Raw genomic sequence first — 21,706 nt, 5'->3', positions numbered from 1 at the left:
AACCGGCGTTCGAACGCGATGCACGCTCTCGCGAGATCATTCGCAGATTTTGGTTACCGTGGAACGTGACTTATCGAGAGCTCGATTATATGGACGACTCGCGGCCTGTGTTATTTTAACCCCTTGCCGTACTTTCACGAGTCAGACTCGAGACAGAGATTTCTAATAATATGCTGTTAGGTGCGAATGTTCATACGTTCCTTTAATCCTTTACACTCGAAGCCGTTTCATCTGCAAATCTAATATCATTTTTCGGACTTCTAGTATTTCTATTTTATATAACAAAATTCATTCTATGCATGTGAAAGTTAACCTTTTAGATACTACGCGCCACTATAGTGGCTTTCGCGAATGGCTCGTGCTTTACTCAATTGTTTTATTATTTATTAAAGCAAACAATTAAAGTGAAAGTGTGTGTATATACAATATATTAAGAAAAGAATATATGTTATTAGTACTATATATAGATATCCGGAAAAAATATATATTAAGAGAAAATCGTAATTTAGTTACGAAAAACTTTATTTGCGCAAAATCCTGCCGTACCTAAAAGGTTAATCTCGCGGCTCATAGAACAGTTACACTTTCAACAATTTTTTGTAAATCTAAGCTTTGACGATATCCATACAAATAATTTTGGCACACGTTACAACAATTTTAATGGCGTCGCAGAGTCGCCGCTAGAGTGCAAAGGGTTAAGTGGGAATCAAATTTTATTCTCTTGCCTCTAATATTTAAGCCTTTGCACTCGAGTGACGACTCTGAGGCACCACTGCCAATTGTTACATCACGTTCCAAAATAATATTTCTATTATAAAAACTTACTGTTTAATCTATTGAATAATTTATTCTGGATTTCGGAGAAAATATTTTTTGACAACGTATTATTGAAATTATAACTGTATTATTAACGTTATTGTAAGAACATGTTTTCCAGAAGAGAACACGAAATTATTTTGTATGGAATCAAAAATCGTCGAATTTTGTTAATTATTTGCACGCATTTCAATGTTAATAAACGTGGATAATATTGCGGTATCGCTTGTTATGCGCCGTAATAACTTGTTCGCAGTTCATATAAGTAGAAACGGCGAGCAATGTTCAGTGAGATTTATGAGCATCACGCGTTCAGGCAGTTTGTTTAGAGCGAATCCGCGATTTGCACGTGAATATTTGATACAATTATCTCGAATGCTGCGTCGGCGAATTGTGAGAGTAATGAAACTATTAAATTAGTCTGGATGGGTTGCACGGTTTATTGCGGAGTCGTGGAACAAACGTTAGCAAGTTTTAACGGTGTTTATCCTGTTTCAGATACGTGATTGGCTGACAGTTGAAGAAGAGATGTCACGACAACAGGCTGTCGTTGTCGGCGATGTCGATAAAATCATGCAGATGATCGACAAGCAGAAGGTAAGTCGATTGGCCACAAATCAATTTATCAAGGTCCTGTAATAGAGTACAATCTCTTTTAACCGGACGTTTATTTTTACAATATCTTGATACCGGAAACATTTTATTATAGAGAAATTTCATTCAAGTTCTCTGCTAGGTGATAATGTATTTAAATAATGCAACGATTAGATAATAGATTAGGTGATAGTTAGATACCAGAATATTGTAAGAATAAATTTTTTGCATAAAGAAGGCTCTACTCTTTATTAATTCGGCGTGAAATAGTTTTTCGCAATTCTAACGATAAATAATTTTTAATTATTCTGGTTAGGTATTATAATTAATTTATAATAGTAAAGTGTAATAGTTATTATAATATCGATTATACATTATTGTAATAACTAGAAATTGTTATAGTAATTTCTAATAACTATTATAAAGAAGTTACAATATCTAACGAGTTGTAATAGTTATTATTAATCAGATTATTTCTTCTCCAACCGTGCCGACGGTGTATTTTATATTAAACCAAATAATGTTGGAACAGACAGATGAGGGTTTCATTCCGGTTGTCCCATTGACTTGATCTCACCCTAGTCCATTTCGATTCGTTTCGGTCCATCTCACAAGGGAACGTATCAGACTTCCTTACGCCACTTTTGATATGCGGCGGAAGGTTTTCAGAAAAATATCATATTCGACGCTAATCGATTTCTTTTGTCCTCTACCGTGTCGAACGCATAGAAATGCCGACCTTCAAAATATTGTAGGTTAAAAATAATATTATTGCTTCACTATATACATAAATAATATAAAATCCTTTTCTTTATTATTCTGATACATAATGGTTCATGTGACGTCACATTGGTGACATTTGTTTGTCGAAATTAATTTATGCGCGAAGAATAGGTTCTTAAATATAAATATGCAAAGTATATTCATTGTACAAGAATTGTATTCAAAAATGCATTTTAATAATCACCAATTGCCTAGGAAAATATGCATTAACGTAAACTTTCACACTAATCTACAAAATAAATCAAATAAAACTACTATCTGCTAATGGTAAATTAAAATCTTCATAAATACCACAAATCGAGGTATACTACGTACGGATTAACTTTTGAAGAGTTAATTTCAGCTTCGGTCTAGATTTTTCTATTTACCTAAACGCCTGGTACATTCAACAGACTGTGTGTCTTATCTACAAACGTTAATCGCAGCTCTTATCCTATCGGATGTACCGACGAGAACAGGTAGCTGAAAGCTCTCGCGTCGATAACGCTGCGGTCTGCGATATCAGCAAGGGTGGAAAACAGGGATGTAACTTTCCACCCCTGGTCGCTGTAGACGGTAAAGTAAACAGTTGCCTCTACCCCGAAGTTGCAGTTCCCTGCAGAACTCGCCGGGAAGTCGTTCTGGAATTTCCGAGGTCGTTGGAACGATGCGACATCCGTGATATTTCGCGAGAGGGCAGTTGTCTCTGGGTTACTGACCGGGGAAACCCTGACATTGGCATTGGCATTAAAGGACCAATGAACGTTGCCACGCCTTCCCCCGTGCGTCGACTATACATTGTTGCTTCTCGCGCAATAGTTATGCTCAGACTATTGATTGCTCGAGCGCGGGGCTCGCGGTCATCCCAACGGCCACCCCTTCGCCGATTTGTTCCCGAATTTTCGTAGTTACAATACATTCGTTCGGTTCGACTTTTCCTTTTTTATTTTGTCGCCGCGCACGATAAAGAAACTCGTACATTTATTTTAATAGTTCATTCGTAAATTCAATGTGACGGATTTATTGGAGCTTCTGACTTGTTGATTGTTTTTATCGAACCGAGGTTGCTGCTCCCCTGAGCGACTCGGAGTACGTGTATTCTTCGAGCATAAATATCGCTGTCGCGTGTGTCGTTCGTTTTTGGTCCGCCATTGAGTGGCGCGAATATTTCAGATATTCCGGCGTTCCCCGGTATTCAGACGATTTGATTAAAACTGGTCGGACACGACCGTGCCTCGACATTTGTTCTACTTTGGTAGCGTTCTACAGACAATAGTCGATATGAATAAAAGCTGGAGACACGAATGTTCGTCATTTAGTATTTTCGACAGTATTAAGTCGTGTTATTTTTAGTAATAATTATGACAAACTAGTAATATAAAATCTTTAAATGTTATTGTTACCATATTACATGTATAAACGTACATTAAGAATTTGTAATTTGGGGGACAACTAATTTACTTAATTGGTTTTCGAACTATTTTGTTCGAGCTGCTTCATTTGAAAGGGCTTTGGAAATATAATGATTTATGTGATATAGTTAAAAATATTGTCCTTGGAATATCTCTGATTAATCATGGAAGCTTCGATGCTTGAATAACAGATAAGAATTGCTTAATTAACCCCTTGCACTATGATAACGAGTCAGACTCGTGGTGAAGATTTTATGCATAATTATTAATTTCTTCCAAATCGAAATAAAAATAAAATCTGTTATTAAAGTATAGAAAAAAAGGTAAATAAAAATTATTTTAAATACAAATAGTTTCTAATCGTTACAGCGTGAAAGAAGCGATAGTGCAAAGGGTTAAACTGTCAGATTGAATATTACTAGATCTGAATGTTTTCGTTTAATGAAGCGTTCAGATGGTGTAGGTTCGGATAATTCAGGTCTTATATTTTAATTGTTACAGAAAGTTCGATAGAGAAAGTACAACACCCGACTCTGTCGAAACGAAACTTTGTAATCTTTCCCAGTTGCCAGGAAATCGCTGCATTGTTGAACGGTGCTCGCTCGAACGAATTAATTAAGATTGATTGGTAGCCCTTTCGCAACCTCTTCAACAAAGCTTTACGCCAGAACGACCTCGTCTGTCTGTCTCGCGCGTTCCAATCGATTCTTTCTCCGATTCGTGGATTCAACGGGGGAACAATTATCAATGGTGATATTTCAAATTCGACGAGCATCTGCTGCACCAAAACGCTTCAATCTCCGCGGGGATTGAACTTGTATTTCGACCTTTTCTGCGACATGCGATGCCGAGAAAATAATAGGGCTGGCTAATAATCCCATTGTTCGTATAATACTATGTAAAATACAGTAATATCTATAATAATATATAATTCGTAATAATAATATCTATTCCATAATAATAATATCTATTCTATAATAATAATATTTAATCTATAATAATATTTAATCTATAATAATATCTACTCTATAATAATATAGATAAGTCGATTGATTCTATGTAAATTACGACTATTAGGCGTTGCTTTTGGTTTTGCTAATTTTTTCGGTTTATCAATTTTAATTTGTCAATTCAAAATGTACATTTCGTTTCACACTCTTAGGTCAAAAATTCCAAAATCAATGAATTTCGAGTCGTCGAAACTTGAACCACTAAAAACCACCACTAAAATTGTTCTGTCATCTACTAAAATAATTTTTACAGCAACAAAGTTTAATTTTCGATAAATTGTTAAAACTGAAAGTTTTGGTATGAATCGCAAGAGTTAATTTGGTAAATATGTATATACATTGCACTTCATTACTTAAAATGGAAATACTGTACACCAGAAAAATGATTCCAGATTTGCGGTTGAAATGACTTCGAGTGCAAAGTGTTAACATTCCAAAAACGAATAATCCTTCCCCAAAATTTTACCTAATAATTTCGTGGAGATGGTACAGCACTGCAGTCTTCTGTCCCAAATTCTCGTATCAGTACGATTTTTGTTCGACTAGGTACAATATTGATCCATTCCCACTAATTCGGAGATCAAGTGATAGAACAATTATACCGCGGTGATAATTGAAATCCGATGAGCATATTACCGCGTTAACAGGCCGCCATCTCGACGGAAATTCGACACTTTTCCTCTCTTTCTATTGAATCGAGGGGGAGGCCGAGGAAAGAAGAATGGGCGCGTTCCCATTGATCAATGGAAACCCGATTCCGCGGGATCCGACGCGCGCGGCCTTCTTTCCCGTTGATGCGCCCATTCGAGCCCGGCGGACTTCTCCGAATACGATTTGAGGGGCGGTTGAAAACAATGGGTTTGTTACTCCGCGTGTTGTTATTGATTTCCGATCGGAGGAACCGGAGCAAAAGATATGAAGAAATGAAAGCACCTGCAGATTCAAACGGGAACGCAAGAGCGGGCTGGGAGGGGTGGGGGGCGATAGACGGTCTTCGGTTGTAAATCAAGAATAGCGGCCCTCCCTTCGTCCCCCTCTCATCCCCCTCCCTCCTTCGAATTCCGATGATTACCCGAATGAAAATCGATCTATCTACACGGGTATAGTAATTGCCTGTTGAAATTCGAACTAGGTGCATTTCGTCGAACTCAAGAGGGAATGGCAGTTTGACGAATCTAAAAGCCGTTAACGACTCCTTGCCGTGCCATTTTCTTTACGATTACTATGATTAGAATATTTTCGATCGCGCCAATTTCTTAGCAGGAAAAGGAATTTTATATTTATCGTGTGCTCGCATCTATTTGTATGTTTAACCCTTTGCACTCGAAGCCACTTTAAATTCTAAAATAACATTTCCGACATGTAGCATTTCCATTTTATAAAGTAAAGAGGTTATGTTCAATGGAAATTGAATCTTGTAACTCGTACAAAAACAGTTACACTTTTAATAATTTTTTAAATGTAAGTTTTTATAATAGAAATATTATTTTGGAACGTGATGTAACAATTACAGTGGTGCTTTAGAGTCACCACTCGAGTGCAAATGGTTAAATATTAGAGACAAGAGAATAAAATTTGGTTTCTACTTAAAGGAACGGACGAACATTCGTACCTAACAGCTTATTGTTATAAATCTTGGTCACGAATCTGACTCGTTAAATTACGGCAAGGGGTTAATACTTTGGAGGAAAAACAGAAAGAGATACATATTCGATTGACATAAATTTTCGTGGTTTATTTTAGCACATTATGAAGTAGGAAAAATAACGTAAAAAGGTTCTTGATCGACTTTCCGACGACATCCTCTTACATAATTTGTTTTCTAAATTGCCTGTCAGGGTGCATGACTTTTACTAAGATTAAGTTCGACGAAAGATAAAACAGTTTGTGAAAGTGCATAGTATCCTGTAGGACAGAACTGTTCAACATGCCTCGCGGCAGTCAACTGCACAGCCGCGGGCTAAGGGCACAGCTAGAGGCAAACCCTTTAATGGAGCGAGGACATGAAAAAACAATTGAAGTGTTTACGACTTTATGTTATCGTTCTTGTAAAATTTGCACGCATTGCTGTTATATGCTGATGTCCAGTCGGCATCGCCAGGTAGATATACGACTGGTCTCACGTTGTTTATACATCAAATTAATTTTTCGAACCTTTTTAAAATTTTTAATTGTCCTGTCTCTCGAGGTTGGTTCAATTAATATTATCAAAACGGATTTTCCCGATATCGATGTGGGATTGCCCCTATCTTCCGACTTCCGAACGAATATCTCAGTTGAAGAATCATTCAATTTAATATTTTCAATAAAGGAATAGATATATTTAGTCTAGTAAAAGTACAAACAATGTTTATACCTTTAACACTTCGAGACTGAACGCTGACTACCTAACGGTTTTCCTTCTTATTCTTACTCTCGCGACCGCTTCATTTGTTTGTTTATTTCACACACTCAAACACACGCAGTTCACTCACCACATAGATATGCCTACCAGTATTAACCCGTTGCCGTACTTTGACGAGTCTGACTCGTGATTATGATTTCTAACAATAACCTGTTAAGTATAAATGTTATTTCGTCTTTTTAAGTCGAAATAAAATTCTGTCCCTTTGCCACTAATATTTAAGCGCTGAAGTAATTGTAAGCACGCTATATATATATTAATTTTATTTTTCCTCTAAAAAATTATTCCAATCGAAATTTATTTTATCATTGTAACTACGAAGATAAAAGTACTGCAAGGGGTTAACCAACAATAATACTGATCGTCAAAACTATTTTGATATTTGTTATAAAATACGGTGAATATATTGATTATAGTATTATGCTCTTTACTTTTGCATTTTGTCCTTGCTGTGACAAATATTCGAGGAGATTGATCCGGGTTAGGTTTAAGTTTGCAGATGTACGAATATGTAATCTGGCGAAGAGGTTTTCAATAGAGAACCCCTTAAGAGAATTCCGGTGAATTTCGATCGTTTTTTTACAGCTTACAAGAACTTTTCGGATTTAGAAAAGATGTTGGGGAAGCTCCTCCCTTTTTCTACTTTTAAGCTCTTTGAAGCGGAAGCACCTCTTTAGAACTCATTCAGGTTTTTCTGCTCCCCTATATATCCTGAAAACGGTAATAGCCGTAAAGAAATTGCTATAATGGAAATTTAATGACTCCGCACGGTTCATGGAGCTCTGTGAATTGTTTTTTAAATCGTGCTCGTATTAGTCGTGTGTAGAATACTATGAAACAAATATCGTTAATGGTATATAAGCGAAGCTGTAGTAAGAATTCCACTAGCAACAGACGCAGATATTTATTAAGCACTTCTTAACCCCTTGCACTGCAACTCCTTTCGCGCTGCATAGATTAGCACTTATTTGTCCTTAATATTTTTAATAATAGGACCAAACAACCAGCTTTTGTTTCTTTTATTGTCTTTATGTACTTTTGTTTCTAGACTTTGATAAGAGAAGAATTTATCTTCATTTTCGATGTACAAGAAATGAATAATGTTCATATTTAATAGATCTTGCTTGAAATTTGTATCACTGACTCGTTATTATAGTGCAAGGGGTTAATAGGAATTCATAATACTAAGGTCCAACTATTCAAAATGATATTCGTGAAAGTTACGATAAATATAGAGAAATCTAAAAATATCGTTTCATAAAATAACTCTGTTGATATTCGAACGATATATTACCACGTTTGAGATATTAATCTGGTATCTTTGATCCTTGTACATCTTAAATCTTGAGAAATCTTTGAGAAACATATTTTTCGCCGATTTCGCGCACCCTATTTTAATAATTACTACTACCAATTTTAAGCTAATAATTTAATTTTAAACTTATTTCAACTTTGTTCTTCGAACAAGAAATGTTTCTTATTCTTACCACAAAACGATACTTAACACGTTTTTGATCAAAATTCGATATATCTCATAAGAATTGAAACTAGATCTTGAACTTTGAATAGTAGAACATTCATAACGCTTCGGTACCTTGAACTAGTCCCGTGCTTTGACCAGCGTGCTGAACTAATTTGAACTTAGAACTCGCACTATGTCCTTCGCGAACTAGGGCTTGTGTATCAATAGAACTTTGTTCGTTTCTATGAGACGACAAACTCAGTGGTAAACAATATATAATAACCAGCCTTGGTGTCAGAAATACACGGTTTTAACTCCTCGCACTACGACTCCTTTCATTCTGCGTTGATTCAATACTTATTTGTTCTTAATATTTTCATTAATAGGTCCAGATCATTTTAGTTTCTTGTATCGTCTTTATTTACTTCTATTTCTAGATTTTTATAACAAGAAACTCTCGTGTTTTTATCGCGAGTCTGACTCGTTATTATAGTGCAAGTTAAAATTGTTACAGCATGTTCAAAAGTCATTTTTATATTACGAAAAATTAGATTTTAAAAGTTATCAAAAGTATGACTGTTGTTGCACGAGTCACAAGATTCAATTTCATATGCATAAAATACATTTTGTCATATAAAATGGAAATGCTATATTATGTTAGAAGAGTTATTTTAGAATTACAGTTAAAATGGCTTCGAGTGCAAAGGGTTAACACGTTCACGCCAGTGTGCGCCACTGAGTATAGCACCGGTGGTTCACGGTCAAATATCTCATCGGACGACGAGTATCACCAAATATGTATTTGGTGACTGTCATGTTCCGATTAACCTCTTAGGCACGACGCGCCATTATAGCGGCTTTCGCGGATGTTTCGCGCTTTACTCAAATGTATTAGGTTGTTGCATATGAAATGTCAGATGCTTAAGTGAATATGTGAAACTGTATATCTTGTTTCCAAAGCTGTTGATTTAATCAAAATATGCCCCGTTCGCTTTACTACACCTTTTTCGACGAGATTTCAATACAGAAATGCCTGTCTTAAACAAATTCTGATCTTTCGAATTAATAAACTCTGATATGGAATATTTCAGACTGTCTTCATTTATATCCCATTGCGAACGGCGGCGCTCGACGGGCGAGCGTCGCTGTAGACGACGTATTAGAGCGCGCAATATTTTGGGCGGATATATCCGCCAGCCGTCCGCAACGGTAAACACGATTGGGCGGATATATCCGCCAGCCGTCCGCAACGGTAAACACGATTGGGCGGATATATCCGCCAGCCGTCCGCTAAGGGTCTATAACGTCCGAGAGGTAGAGGGGAAGTTACGAAGCCACTTCCACTGGAAATCTGAAATAAATCTTCTGGCTTATAGTATTTCTATCTTATGCGATAAAGTCCTTTTTATTATTTTAGTGCATATGAATACTATATACTATTTATCCTGCATGAACACTATATGTATACTATTTAGCCCGTAAAAACTGTCCTAAATGTTTAAAATAGCGAAAGTTGCTTGGCGAAAGATCTATATTTTATGAAATTTTATATTTTACTTCATTTAATTTCGCAATTGTTTGGTACAACGTATGCGTAGTTTCTATGGGCTGAACAGTATGTAAATGAAGACAGTCTGATAAATATCATATTATAGTTCATTGATCCGAAAAATCAGAATTTCTTGCAGACAGATATCTGTGAATTAAACTCGCGTTGGGAAAAGTGTATTGAAACGAATGGGGCACATTTTGATTAAATCAATAGCTTTTGAAAAAAGATATGCAGTTTTATATACTCGCTTAAAAATCCGATATTTCGCATGCACCAACCTAATATTATTAATTATTAAAGTAAGCGATTAAAGTGAAAACGAATATTATGTCCAAGCATTTCCTCTTCTCGTTATAATGGTCGTAGGACAGGGTTACATTTCGGCAACTTGTGTCCACGCGCGCTGTCAACGGCTCATATTCCAGGCGGCATCAACAGCGTTGTGTATCAGAGCCGGTATTTCCGAAAGTAAGTACCGCGAGAGCTCGCGTAAATCGAATTCGCAGACGCTGCAGGGAAAACTGTATGCACCGACGAATCGCGGGAGGAGCATGCATCTAAATTGTGCGTATTACGAACGCTAATTGCATTGGCCTTCGCACGGTCTCGTCTCGGAGTTCGGTCTGCGAGCAGCACACGCCAGGCTTGGGGGGTGGATGCTTCCGACCAATTGTTCGCGCGAATTTTATGCGACGCCTCGTTGTATTTTAGACAGCGCGCCGGCGTTCGCGGAGCACGGGAAATTCGGGAACGAGGAAAATTCGAACGACACGGACCGCTGCGTGCCGCAAAATCTTCCGTAATTCCGGCTTCCGGCGGAACGTCGTATTGGCAACTCATTTACTGGTTGGCTCTGTCCCTGCGTAGCGACAAAAAAGTGATTTTCGAAATTTCAATCGTTTCGATGGCTGAGCTCAAAATTAATTTGTCGATCTTATTCGTTCTTCTCGCTAATTAAGTTCGCGAGTTTTTGTATTTACTTTATTTACGTTTGTTGAAGTTTAGTAAAGACTTTTGTTAAGAAAATTACATTATTTTAGAAATGAAAATTTTTAGAAATCTGTATTATTTTAAAAATCTGTAATGAATTTGTAAATCGTCTGTATTGTCTCTCATTGCTTCAATTGAATAGAAAACATAAAATATTAATTACAACAGTATTCCAGTTTTATTAACACTAAAACCTACGAATTCCACACTTTTTCTTGTAAAATTATTTTAGATTATAAAGTCTTTTACATACGAAATTATTAAATGGATATCACGATTGAAGCATAAATTATAATACAAATGGCGGAAAGTCTAAATAAAAGTCTTGTCGTTCTTCTAAAGCAAGCCGCGTGACCACTGTTCGAGCTCGGTAGGTTAAATAAATCATTCAAATTGACGATCTAAGAACACTTTTGACTAGAAAATGTATAACAACAGTGAAACAAAACTATTGAAACTAGTGCAGCTCCAGTGCAAAAAGGTAGAGGGTGCTCGAAGCCAGGGGAAATTCAAACGGAAACGAAACTCGCGCAGGACGCAACTGCGCCGAAAGAAAGAAAAATAGTTTAAGGTGTTGTTCAACGGTCGCGTTCTATATAAAACAGCAATAAACATCCGAGTTCTGGTTCCGCGGAACCTTCTGGCGAGCTTTGTTCTTCCACTGCTGATAACCTCGGCTGCGCGTATTTCCGACCGTCGTCCCGCGCCGCCTTACTTTCGTCGACGAACGCGAATTCCGGAACTTCTATCCTCGTGTTCGCTACTCGCATCCTGCCGGGAAGCTGCCGGGTAATAACATCACGGAGCCGTGGCTATGAAGAAGCTTCCTCGAGTTCGCAATTTCCCGGTTACATCGGCATTCGGTGATGCGAGAGCGCGGGCGGCGGCGCCGGGCGCCGGGCGTCGGGCGTCGGCGTCGCGATGCACTTGAACACGCCGCGCGCCGCGACCCTACACACTTCTTCGAGGTGTACGAGCTGCTTCTCGCAAAGGCAGTCCGCCGTGCTTCCGCGACCGTCTAACGTAGACGTACTCGCTCTGTGTGTCTACTTTTCGAATTTTTCTCACCTCCGGCGTGTTTATTTTTCGAGCGCTGCTTGTCAATTTTTAGCGAAGCTTTTGCCATAACTTCATTCAACTCTGTAGAGTAAATATCGGAGAAAATAAAAATTTGTCTGGACAATATTTCATTCGATGTAATGATAAACAGTTTAGTCGAATATTTGAACAAATTGTTCCGTTTATTACTTCGAATTAATCTTCGTTTTTTGATTGGAATAAATTATTCGGATAGTAAAGCAATATTTGATCAGCGTTCTTTTTGAATTTCTGCTACGTACAAAAATTTCCTTTGTAATTAAGGAAAGATTATTTAGTTATGGATCGATGAACAATCTACCTAAATATAGATCAATTGAAGAAACGTACAAAATTATTAATCAATGAGCTATTAAATAACACTCTATATTCTATAATTTTTATTCAAATCGATTACTTTTCTTACGAATTCCTGTACGATTGAATTCTTACTCAAGTATAGTTTTATTTTAATAAATATAATAACATTGTAGCCCCTATTAAGAACAATTCAACGACCCCATATGGCTTGCAAAGGAATGGAAATTTCAATGAAAAATGGCAACGAGCCTAAATGGATAATACAATTTTATCGTAATAAAGTGCATATGAAAGCAAAGGAACGTTTGCACAGTTTATGAAAATGTTTTTGCGAGTAAAGATAATCATTCACCAATGGTTTTCCCAATGTGAAGCCAATAATTACTCCCATGGGGATGTAAATCGTTCCCATGGAAATCTTATGAAAGATGATTACCATGTAGAGCTATTAATTGAAAATAATCTATATTAAAACACAAGGGAGATCGTAAATGTGTCACAAATATCGGAAAGCTGATTCTACACTGCGGATAATTTATGCAAATTCTCATTTTCGAATGTCATTTTAAATTAATTAGAATTAGAAGAATGTTGCCTAGAGCTACTAAATGATTACTGATTTCAAAAAAGAAATAGAAATGCTATTGAACTTTATTAATTTACACTTTTCTTGCGCTTGAAAAATCTCTGCATCTTATAAATTCATACTGATTATATTGATTATATTATAAAATGGAATACTTAGATATTGCGTAAAAATTAAAAACGTGAGCAAAATTTTATTAGGGTTTAAGAGGTTTTATTCGATTATATTCTTTCGCGACAATATTATACATACCTTGAGAAAGAATCTCTCAAGCTAATAAATCTTTTGACATAACTTTGCGAGAAAAGATTTCGCTCAAAGTAAATCGCTGAAAAGATCTCGCTCAAAGCAAATCGTTGAAAAAATTTCTTCAAATAAAATCGTTTAAAGCAAATCGATACGAAGGTTTCTCAAAGTAAAATCTTTCCGTTGCATTTTATTTTCAGAATTCTTCTTTCATCGTATTTGAAATAAAAAATAACGCCATAAATCATTTTTCAATATTGCTATTACCTCAAATGAATTCCAAATGGTTCGAAATGTGAATTATTTCAAACAGTTATTTCTTCTGATTATTCGAGATGAAATTTGCTCAGGACCGAATACCCATAGAAAACCTTTCATTTACTACGACTGTAATGTAATAAAGGGAAAGGCAAACCGGTATTCAATATTGAGTGACGTTCCACTAATATTCATCGATCGAAACGAGTTCGTTTCTTCCATATACTCGCCCGTGCCGAAAACCGTACGAAACCGTGTTTGTGTTTCACTTTTATCTCTCACTCCTCGTAATCTCGCGGAGTGGTCGTCGTTTTACTTTGCGATCGTTGTCGGGTCAGTGGATGGTTCTTCTCTCGAACGAAGTCGGTGCACGAGCCGCTATTTAATTATACGGAGTTTTGACGAACTTTCCGCTGATTCCCTTAATTAGTGTCCCGCAAGTTCGCCCGTTAAATTGAAATTATTTTCGGATTATACCGATCTCCGTGCCGGGCGCACGTTCTTCCCGGGACAATCCGCGGGCGTGCACGCCGCGCCAGAGACTTTTTCGCGCGTCACGCGCGGCTCGGAACTTCTCGTGCGCCTCCGTTAACGGTAACCCGATATTTAATTGCTCGACACTCGTTCCACCGCGAAACATTTTCGCGATTACGACGCCGGAAAATATTCCCGGAGTTTTTCACGGCCGTGCCCCGGCTACGCGGCGTGGCACCAACCTCGTTAAAGTAATATCCCGGCGGGGCGCGCGCGGATCATCGCATTTTTCACGTCGCTGGCCGCGCGTTTATAACTATGCGACCTATTTTTGCCGTGTTGTTCGCCGGCTCTTCGTGTCCACTGGACGAATTCCTTAGGAAGAATTTCTCTTGGAAGTTTTTCCTCTGATTGATTTTTGATGTTTCTCATTCTTTTGACGCGGCAGCCTTGTCGACAGTGAGCAACTAGAATATGCTCTTATTGTCCATGTTAACCCCTTGCCGTATTTTAACGAGTCAGACTCGTGACGGAGATTTATAACAATAAGCTGTTAGGTACGAATGTTCGTTTGTTCCTTTTAAGTAGGAATCAAATTTTATTCTCTTGTCTCCAATATTTAACCCTATGCACTCGAGGGGTGACTCTGAGGCACAGTTATCTCATTTCTGAAAGATTCAAGCCTCTACAGTAAACTCTAATATCTCCAATTAAAAGTTGTCGCTAATAACCGCAAGTGTAGTTGATGCGACGTAAAATACTAGTTAATAAAAATATTTCTATTATAAAAACTTACATTTAAAAAATTATTAAAAGTGTAACCGTTTTTGTACGAGTTACGAGATTCAATTTCAATTGAACATAACCTCTTTACCTTATAAAATGGAAATGCTACGTGTCAGAAATGCTACTTTAAAATTACAGTTAAAATGTATTTGAGTGCAAAGGCTTGAACAGACAAGTAGAAGTGAGCACTCAATAAATGTAAAATTCCTTTTTCTTCTAAGAAATTGGCGGGATCGAAACAATTCTAGTCATAGTAATTTTAATGAAAATGGTATGGCGAGAGGTTAAACAAAAGAACTCGCGCGAAGTAAAATACCTTTTTATTCAAAGCTGTAAACCTTGTTAGAACTCAACCGCAGATCTTTATGCATTTGTGATATGTGTAAGATTGTTTAACCTCTTAGACACGGCTGAATTTTGTACAAATAAAATTTGTTCGTAACTAAATTACCATTTTTCTTAATATATTTTTTTCAGTTTATCTACATATAGTATTGGTTATATATATTCTTTTCTTAGTGTATTGTACATGTACACTTTCACTATAATCGTTTACTTTAATAACTAATATGAAATAATATATTAATAATAATATTATATAATAAATTACTATAATGACGTGCCTAAGAGGTTAAATGCAATGAAACGTTTCAATCAACTTTGTCTAATAGCATTTCTATTTTCGTTTCACAATGAACAATCCTCTAATTGAATTCCCACATATTTCTTCTTTTTAGCAACTTTGTTGACCTAAAAATAATGCAACAATATTTCTAAATTCTCGAAATGTTTTTATTGCTTCATGTTTAATTTACTCATTTTTGGAAGAACTACGTAAAATCTGCATTCTAGTTATAAATATTTTCAGTTGTATGACTGAGAAATGGTCTGTCGTCTGAGAGTTAATTCGTGTTATTACAATTGATTAGTCTCTCTTAATCCTTTTTGTTCGTCGCAACGACCTCGATTAGATTATCGAGGCGTCAATAATACTTCGTACGATCTATAATTCGTATTTCCATCTATCCTGTTATCATATTTCGCGCTGTTTGCATCCGTGCCCCAGGCTATCGAGCGACGCTGGAATGAAATTTGACGACGGGCTGCGACGTAATATATTCGTTGACGATAAACCAATGTGATGCTGACGGCCTCGAAGATGTAAAACTACCGTATATATTCGTACCTCCGTGTTGCCATAAAGTGATGCCTGATTTCTGTATTGTTCGGCGCGCTGGGTCGCAAATTATTGTCGCTTTAATTTTCGGATCGCGTTCATCTATTATGCAATTCGTGCCAGTTAGGTGATAATTTTCAATGTGAAATTTTGATGTTATATCTATGCGTTCACGGTGAAGAAATCGATTATCCTGCCGAGCGAACTGACGATATGGTTTTCTAAATTTATTATGCACCTGAAACTAATTTTATCACATACGTTTTCCAACAATTTATTTAGTCGGCCAACTTAGCCCTCTAAAGGTCCGGATAACTTTGAAGTTATATACTGATTTACCACGTTTTTTAATATATAGTTTAACAGAGCCATTTCTGACTTCAATAACCTTAGAATTTATTGTCAGACATTGAAACAAATTTTGGATCTTTAGTAGCAAAATAATTTTCTTATTATGGCTATCTTGTGATAGTTCTTTTAAAACACTGCAATTCTTATATATGTATATTTAAAATAATTCACCTTTTACAATCTCATGGTACAGGATAATAATTTATTTAGTCATTCTAAATATACATAGAACAAGTTGAATACACGAAGCAAAGTTTACCACAATTCGCTGTATCATATAATTTCTCTTTAAATTCTAAATCCTCGAAGCATTACAAGAAACAACGTTAATTTCACGAGAACTTCAATTAATTCACGACTAAATACATTCGTTACTAATGTTACATTGTTAATTATGTTATCGACGTAACACGTACGCGTGCTAAGTATATTATTCATTAGTTTTGCTGCTACTAAAACCGTAATTCGATACAGGATGGTTTCTATTTACCGGGATCTATTAACATTCAAGCAATGGGGAATAATTAATTCGGCATTGCCAGTGAGCTATTAATTTCAATTCGGCCAAAATTTCTCGGACAGGTACCGCGTTAGTTCCATCGAAGGGGAAATTGTTCGTAAAGATTCGGCAATTGTAATGCGGAGGGATAGATTGCGTGTGCGCAGTACGCATCTTCTTTGTCGACCCATTCGCCGCCCCTATTAGATATTAAATCAGCGATGGCTTCGAGCTTGCACTTAATTGTTCAAGCAAAACACTCGCGCGCTTATTAATGCATTTGGATACAATTAAAAAAAAAAAAGAAACTGGAATCAAGGAATTATTTATTTCTTCAACCAAGATTCGTGTATTCGTTAATTGAAAATAATTATTAGAGAGATTGTACTGACATTTCAGTAATTTAAGTTTTATAGTTTAATTCGTTAAAGTTTCATTTATCATTTTTTTGTATTTTAGACGGATATAATATCACGAAGTATAAAATCACAATAAAAATGGATGCAAGACGAACATTTTACGTTGCTTGAAAATTTGAATCTATGAGCTTCATTAAATGAAAAATTAATGGAAATGTTTCATTGGTTAATGGTTACAAACAACTACAATGCTTTTGGATATACCAATAACCATTAATTAGCAACGATGACACGTAAACGTTCATTTCTCCAATAATTACATTTAAAAACTTTGTCTTTATAATTTAAAGGTGTCTGTCGATGACTTATAGCATGTAAAACATATTTATATATTCACGGGGAAAGAAAGGTTCAAGGAAGTTACGAATTGAATTCGCGTCGACTGGAAACGCTCGGATTTATCAAAAGTTCCTCGAGACGGAAAAATTGGAAAAATAGTCGTTCGAAGAGAGTTTCATCGGCGCGCGGTTTTCCAAGCGAAATTTAGGATCGGTTTGCGGACTCGACGATTGCCGGCGGTCCGAACCGCGGGGACACGAAGATTTTTAATTAAAACCAACACGGTTCGGAATTGCCGAGTCTGTTTTGAAATTGGTTTAAAGCGTTTACTAAACGGCACCCTCTGTTACGGGAATTTCGTATCCCGTAGACTCAATACCCCATAGGATCGTGGGGGGAGTGGAACGGAGAGGGACCGAGAGAGAGAGTGTGAGAGAGAGAGAGAGTGAGAGAGAAAGAGAGTGAGAGAGGGCGAAGGGAAATCGAAGAGGAAGAGAAAGAATAAGAGAGACGTAAAACCGTTCCCTAGCTACCGGTGGAACCCATGAAGCTGCGAATTTCAGTCAGTGCTACGACGAGCTTCCGCGGAAATACAACGCGGCCGAAATTCATGCTCGCCATGTTTTACTAACCAACTAAATTTTAATTATCCGCTGGCCATACGTTTCAATTTCCATGCTCGCTGCTGCCTCTCCTTCTCTCGTGCACCGTTCCGCGATCATACGCAATATATTTTCCGCGCGCTTGCGTGGGAACTCGTTCCGCGTTTGGATTTGTTTGAACTTGTCTTGTGTATTTCACCGTGGATGCAACCCGGAAATAAAAGGGAATACCCGTTTGTCTTGTTCCGCGCTCCGCGGGAGACCGCCCGTGTCTCGACGCGTGCCGGTGACCGACAGTGGAGAAGCCTTTCAATATAAATCCGAGGTAGTAATTGCGCGATGCGACGATAAACCTGAAAGACCAATCTTTGATCCGACTACGACTGTGAACGCTCCCTCGGCGCAGCTTCAATCTACTTCGCGACGACTCGATATAGACCGTGAAAATTGTACAGGCTCCGGCAAAATCTGTGGTACCGATCTCGTAGAACGGAATCAATTTTAATGTACACGTGACCACGGTGAGGATATACAGGGTGTTTATTTTATCCTGCACTGGTATAAAAAATATGTGTCAGGATAACTTTGTTAACCCTTTGCTCTCGAGTGGCGACTCTGCGGTGCCATTAAAATTTTTCTAACACATTCAAAAATTATTTTTATAGATATCGCTAAAGCTCAGATTTGAAAAATTGTTGGAAGTGTAATTGTTATACGAGTCCCGAGACTTCATATGAATGGAATTTTCTTATATAAAATAGAAATACTAAAAGCCAGGAAATTTTTTTATATTTGCTGTTCAAATGGTTTCGAGTGCAAAGGTTTAAGGACACTGTGTTACACCTCATCGTTATTCTTTGCACGCTAAATCTTATTTTTAAGTTTTGATATTTAATATCCAACAGTATTATAATTTTACAGATTTCGGAGATTTAGTTGGTAAATACATATAGCTATTATACTTACCGCACGACTTTTATGTTGGCAACAGGACTGCACTTATATGAAATCGGTTTGAGACAGCCAGTTCATATAATTGGGTAGGTTCATATAATAGGAGCCCGCTGATTATTCCCGCTACTTGTAACTTTGTGTTCAAATAACCGGAGTTCGCGTTCAAATAAATGGGTCTAGCCAAACACTTAATTTATTCTCGACTGTAGCTCAGGCAATTGGAGTCCAGCAGAAGTTCTCTACATCAGGCATTGCCCCAAATTTCGTTCCAACAAATCGAGTTCCGCTACATTGTAAAAAGCACGCATTTTCACAGATTCTTTGCTAAGAACACATAATGATATTTAATTGTACGTATCCGCTAGGAACAATATAATAATCATACAAATGATCGAAAATAGTTCTATAGCCACAACCAGTACAATTATTTCATACGGATACAATAATGGACACAAATAGTCGCAAGCTCGGATCGAAAAATGTTGTGAAACCTATAATTGTTTATATATTGTTATAATATTGTTATATATATATATATATATATATAATATTTTTATATATACATATAAAATATTGTTATATATATAATTGTTATATATTGTTATAATAAAAATATTGTTGAAACATTTTTGTGAGCAACAGCGTACTTCTGATGATGTCGAAGCCGAATTCGTGACAACAGATGATAGGAGCCGGCCTCATTTTCTTTACAATTGCTACAATTCGAATTTTTTTTCGATCGCACTGATTTTTTAGAAGGAAAAGAAATTTTATATTTATCGTGCGCTCGCGTCTATTTGAAAGTTTAAATATTGGTGACAAGAGATTAAAATTTGATTCCTAGCTAAAGGAACGGATGAACATTCACACCATAACCTGACATAATCTGACATAACCTAACAGCTTGTTACTAGAAATCTTCATCGCGAGTCCGACTCGTTAAAGTACAGCAAGGGGTTAACGAATCTTTCCAGCGTCGTGCAACGTCCGTCGCCTGTGTGCAACAACGCCGTGGCCCAGGCTATCGCTGTACGAATTCGATAATGTGATTTCGACGAGCCGGCGTCGATGAAATTTCGCCAGTGATGCGCGCCCGGCGAAGTATCAAACGAAACGAAAATCGATATGGCGTGGGCCGGCCTTCAGCTCGGTCCGACGTTTTCTTTTGGCGTTCTCGCTCGTCGAAAGGTGAAATTAAACTACTCTGTCAGCGCTCCTCGGGACATTAGGTCGAAACAGGGTTATCACGGGTGAATCTCCCACTTGCAACGTCTCCATCGTGCACAGAAAAATACAGCTGCCTCTCGGGTAACACGGTGTCATTCTGGTACACTGACGATTTTCTGAAGCGACGCGACACACGATAGTGAATTTGTTATTATTTTCCAACCAGATTTAGTATTGTTTAACGCTAATTCTACCACGAGTAGGTACCTAGTTTTTAGTTTACAATTATACAAATCATACGGACACTTTCATGGGCAATAATTGGATTTATTATATTATTTGATTAAGTACTATGATTATTGTATAAAATCTATGTTAAATCGACGTTCTCGCTTTTACTTATTTGTATATTTATGAGTATACATATATGGATTAGGAACCCTCTGTTATGAAGGAAACTTTACAATAGTTATTAATAGACGAGCAATTATATATAATGAACGTAATAAACACTTTTGTATACTGTATATCTATAGACATAGTCATATGTGACTGGGCCGGTCACAATATATATATGATTAATCAAAAGTAAAAATATATCGTAAGAATATTGAATATTAAGTTTCACCTACTGAGCGTGCACTGAAAACAGAAAGAGTGAATTACTTACGATATAGTAACATTAGTAATCATTTACATCACCTCTACAAGTAATCTCATACCATAATTTGTTAACCGATTTTTTAATTTGGAATCCAACGAAGTTCGTTTAAACATCACCTGATGCCACACATAATATCCACATTTATTTTTTGGAAAATTTTCGAGTGCTATTTGATACAGTATTTGTATTGCGTTTCGAACGCCTTCACACACGTTTGAAATATAAATTTGGAAATATAAATTATTTTTACTAACATACCCTACTCTGCCCTATTTATTACACGTATACCGCGATTTAACGCGTCGCGCGTACACAGAGTAGCTGTTGATGATAAACGAAGCGAATGAAATTATTTTAATGAAACTTCAGACAGATTTATTTCCTTCTTTACATAGTAACGCTATTCATTGAAGCAGCGAGGCTGCATTTAATTCCTCTTCCCACGAAACGGTGCACGGAAACGTGAATTTCCATAAACATTGTACGCCTCATTATACTCGATGTATAATGATATAATATCTGCAAAGAGCAACGTCTTCACGATCGATTGCTTTTCAAATTAACTTACCGAAGCATGCATCATTTAATTGTAATACTCCGCCGGCTCTTTTATAAAACGGAATATCGTTCGGTTCGGATTTGTCGATGATAATGGCACTTGTGAAGTATGGGGAAAATATTCGACAAGCATTTTCTTCATAACGATTCATTTTCATGTCGATGAGGTGCGAACATAAAATATAAAGTAGGACGCTGACAATAACCAATAAGATTTTAAACAAAGTTATGCTATAAATAATAGTAAAATGTAAGCGAAGAGGTACACATTTACATGTAATAAAAA

The 21,706-nt window shown here is 36.8% G+C and overlaps 1 protein-coding gene across 6 annotated transcripts in view; it reads left to right on the top strand.

Annotated features, from left to right (window-relative positions):
- LOC144473563 (dystrophin, isoforms A/C/F/G/H) overlaps positions 1-21,706 on the top strand; it is an 856,126-nt gene that overhangs the window by 167,797 nt on the left and 666,623 nt on the right. For all 6 annotated transcript variants that reach the window (XM_078187528.1, XM_078187532.1, XM_078187527.1 and 3 more), the window contains one exon: positions 1,315-1,413. In XM_078187528.1, the coding sequence (XP_078043654.1) occupies positions 1,315-1,413 (99 nt within the window). The remainder of the gene's footprint in view (positions 1-1,314; positions 1,414-21,706) is intronic.

This window comes from Augochlora pura, chromosome 7, assembly GCF_028453695.1.
Source record: "Augochlora pura isolate Apur16 chromosome 7, APUR_v2.2.1, whole genome shotgun sequence".
In the NCBI taxonomy this organism is placed as follows: Eukaryota; Metazoa; Arthropoda; class Insecta; order Hymenoptera; family Halictidae; genus Augochlora; species Augochlora pura.
The sequence above is the reverse complement of the archived record's forward strand: the minus strand, read 5'-3'. Positions and strand labels throughout refer to the sequence as shown.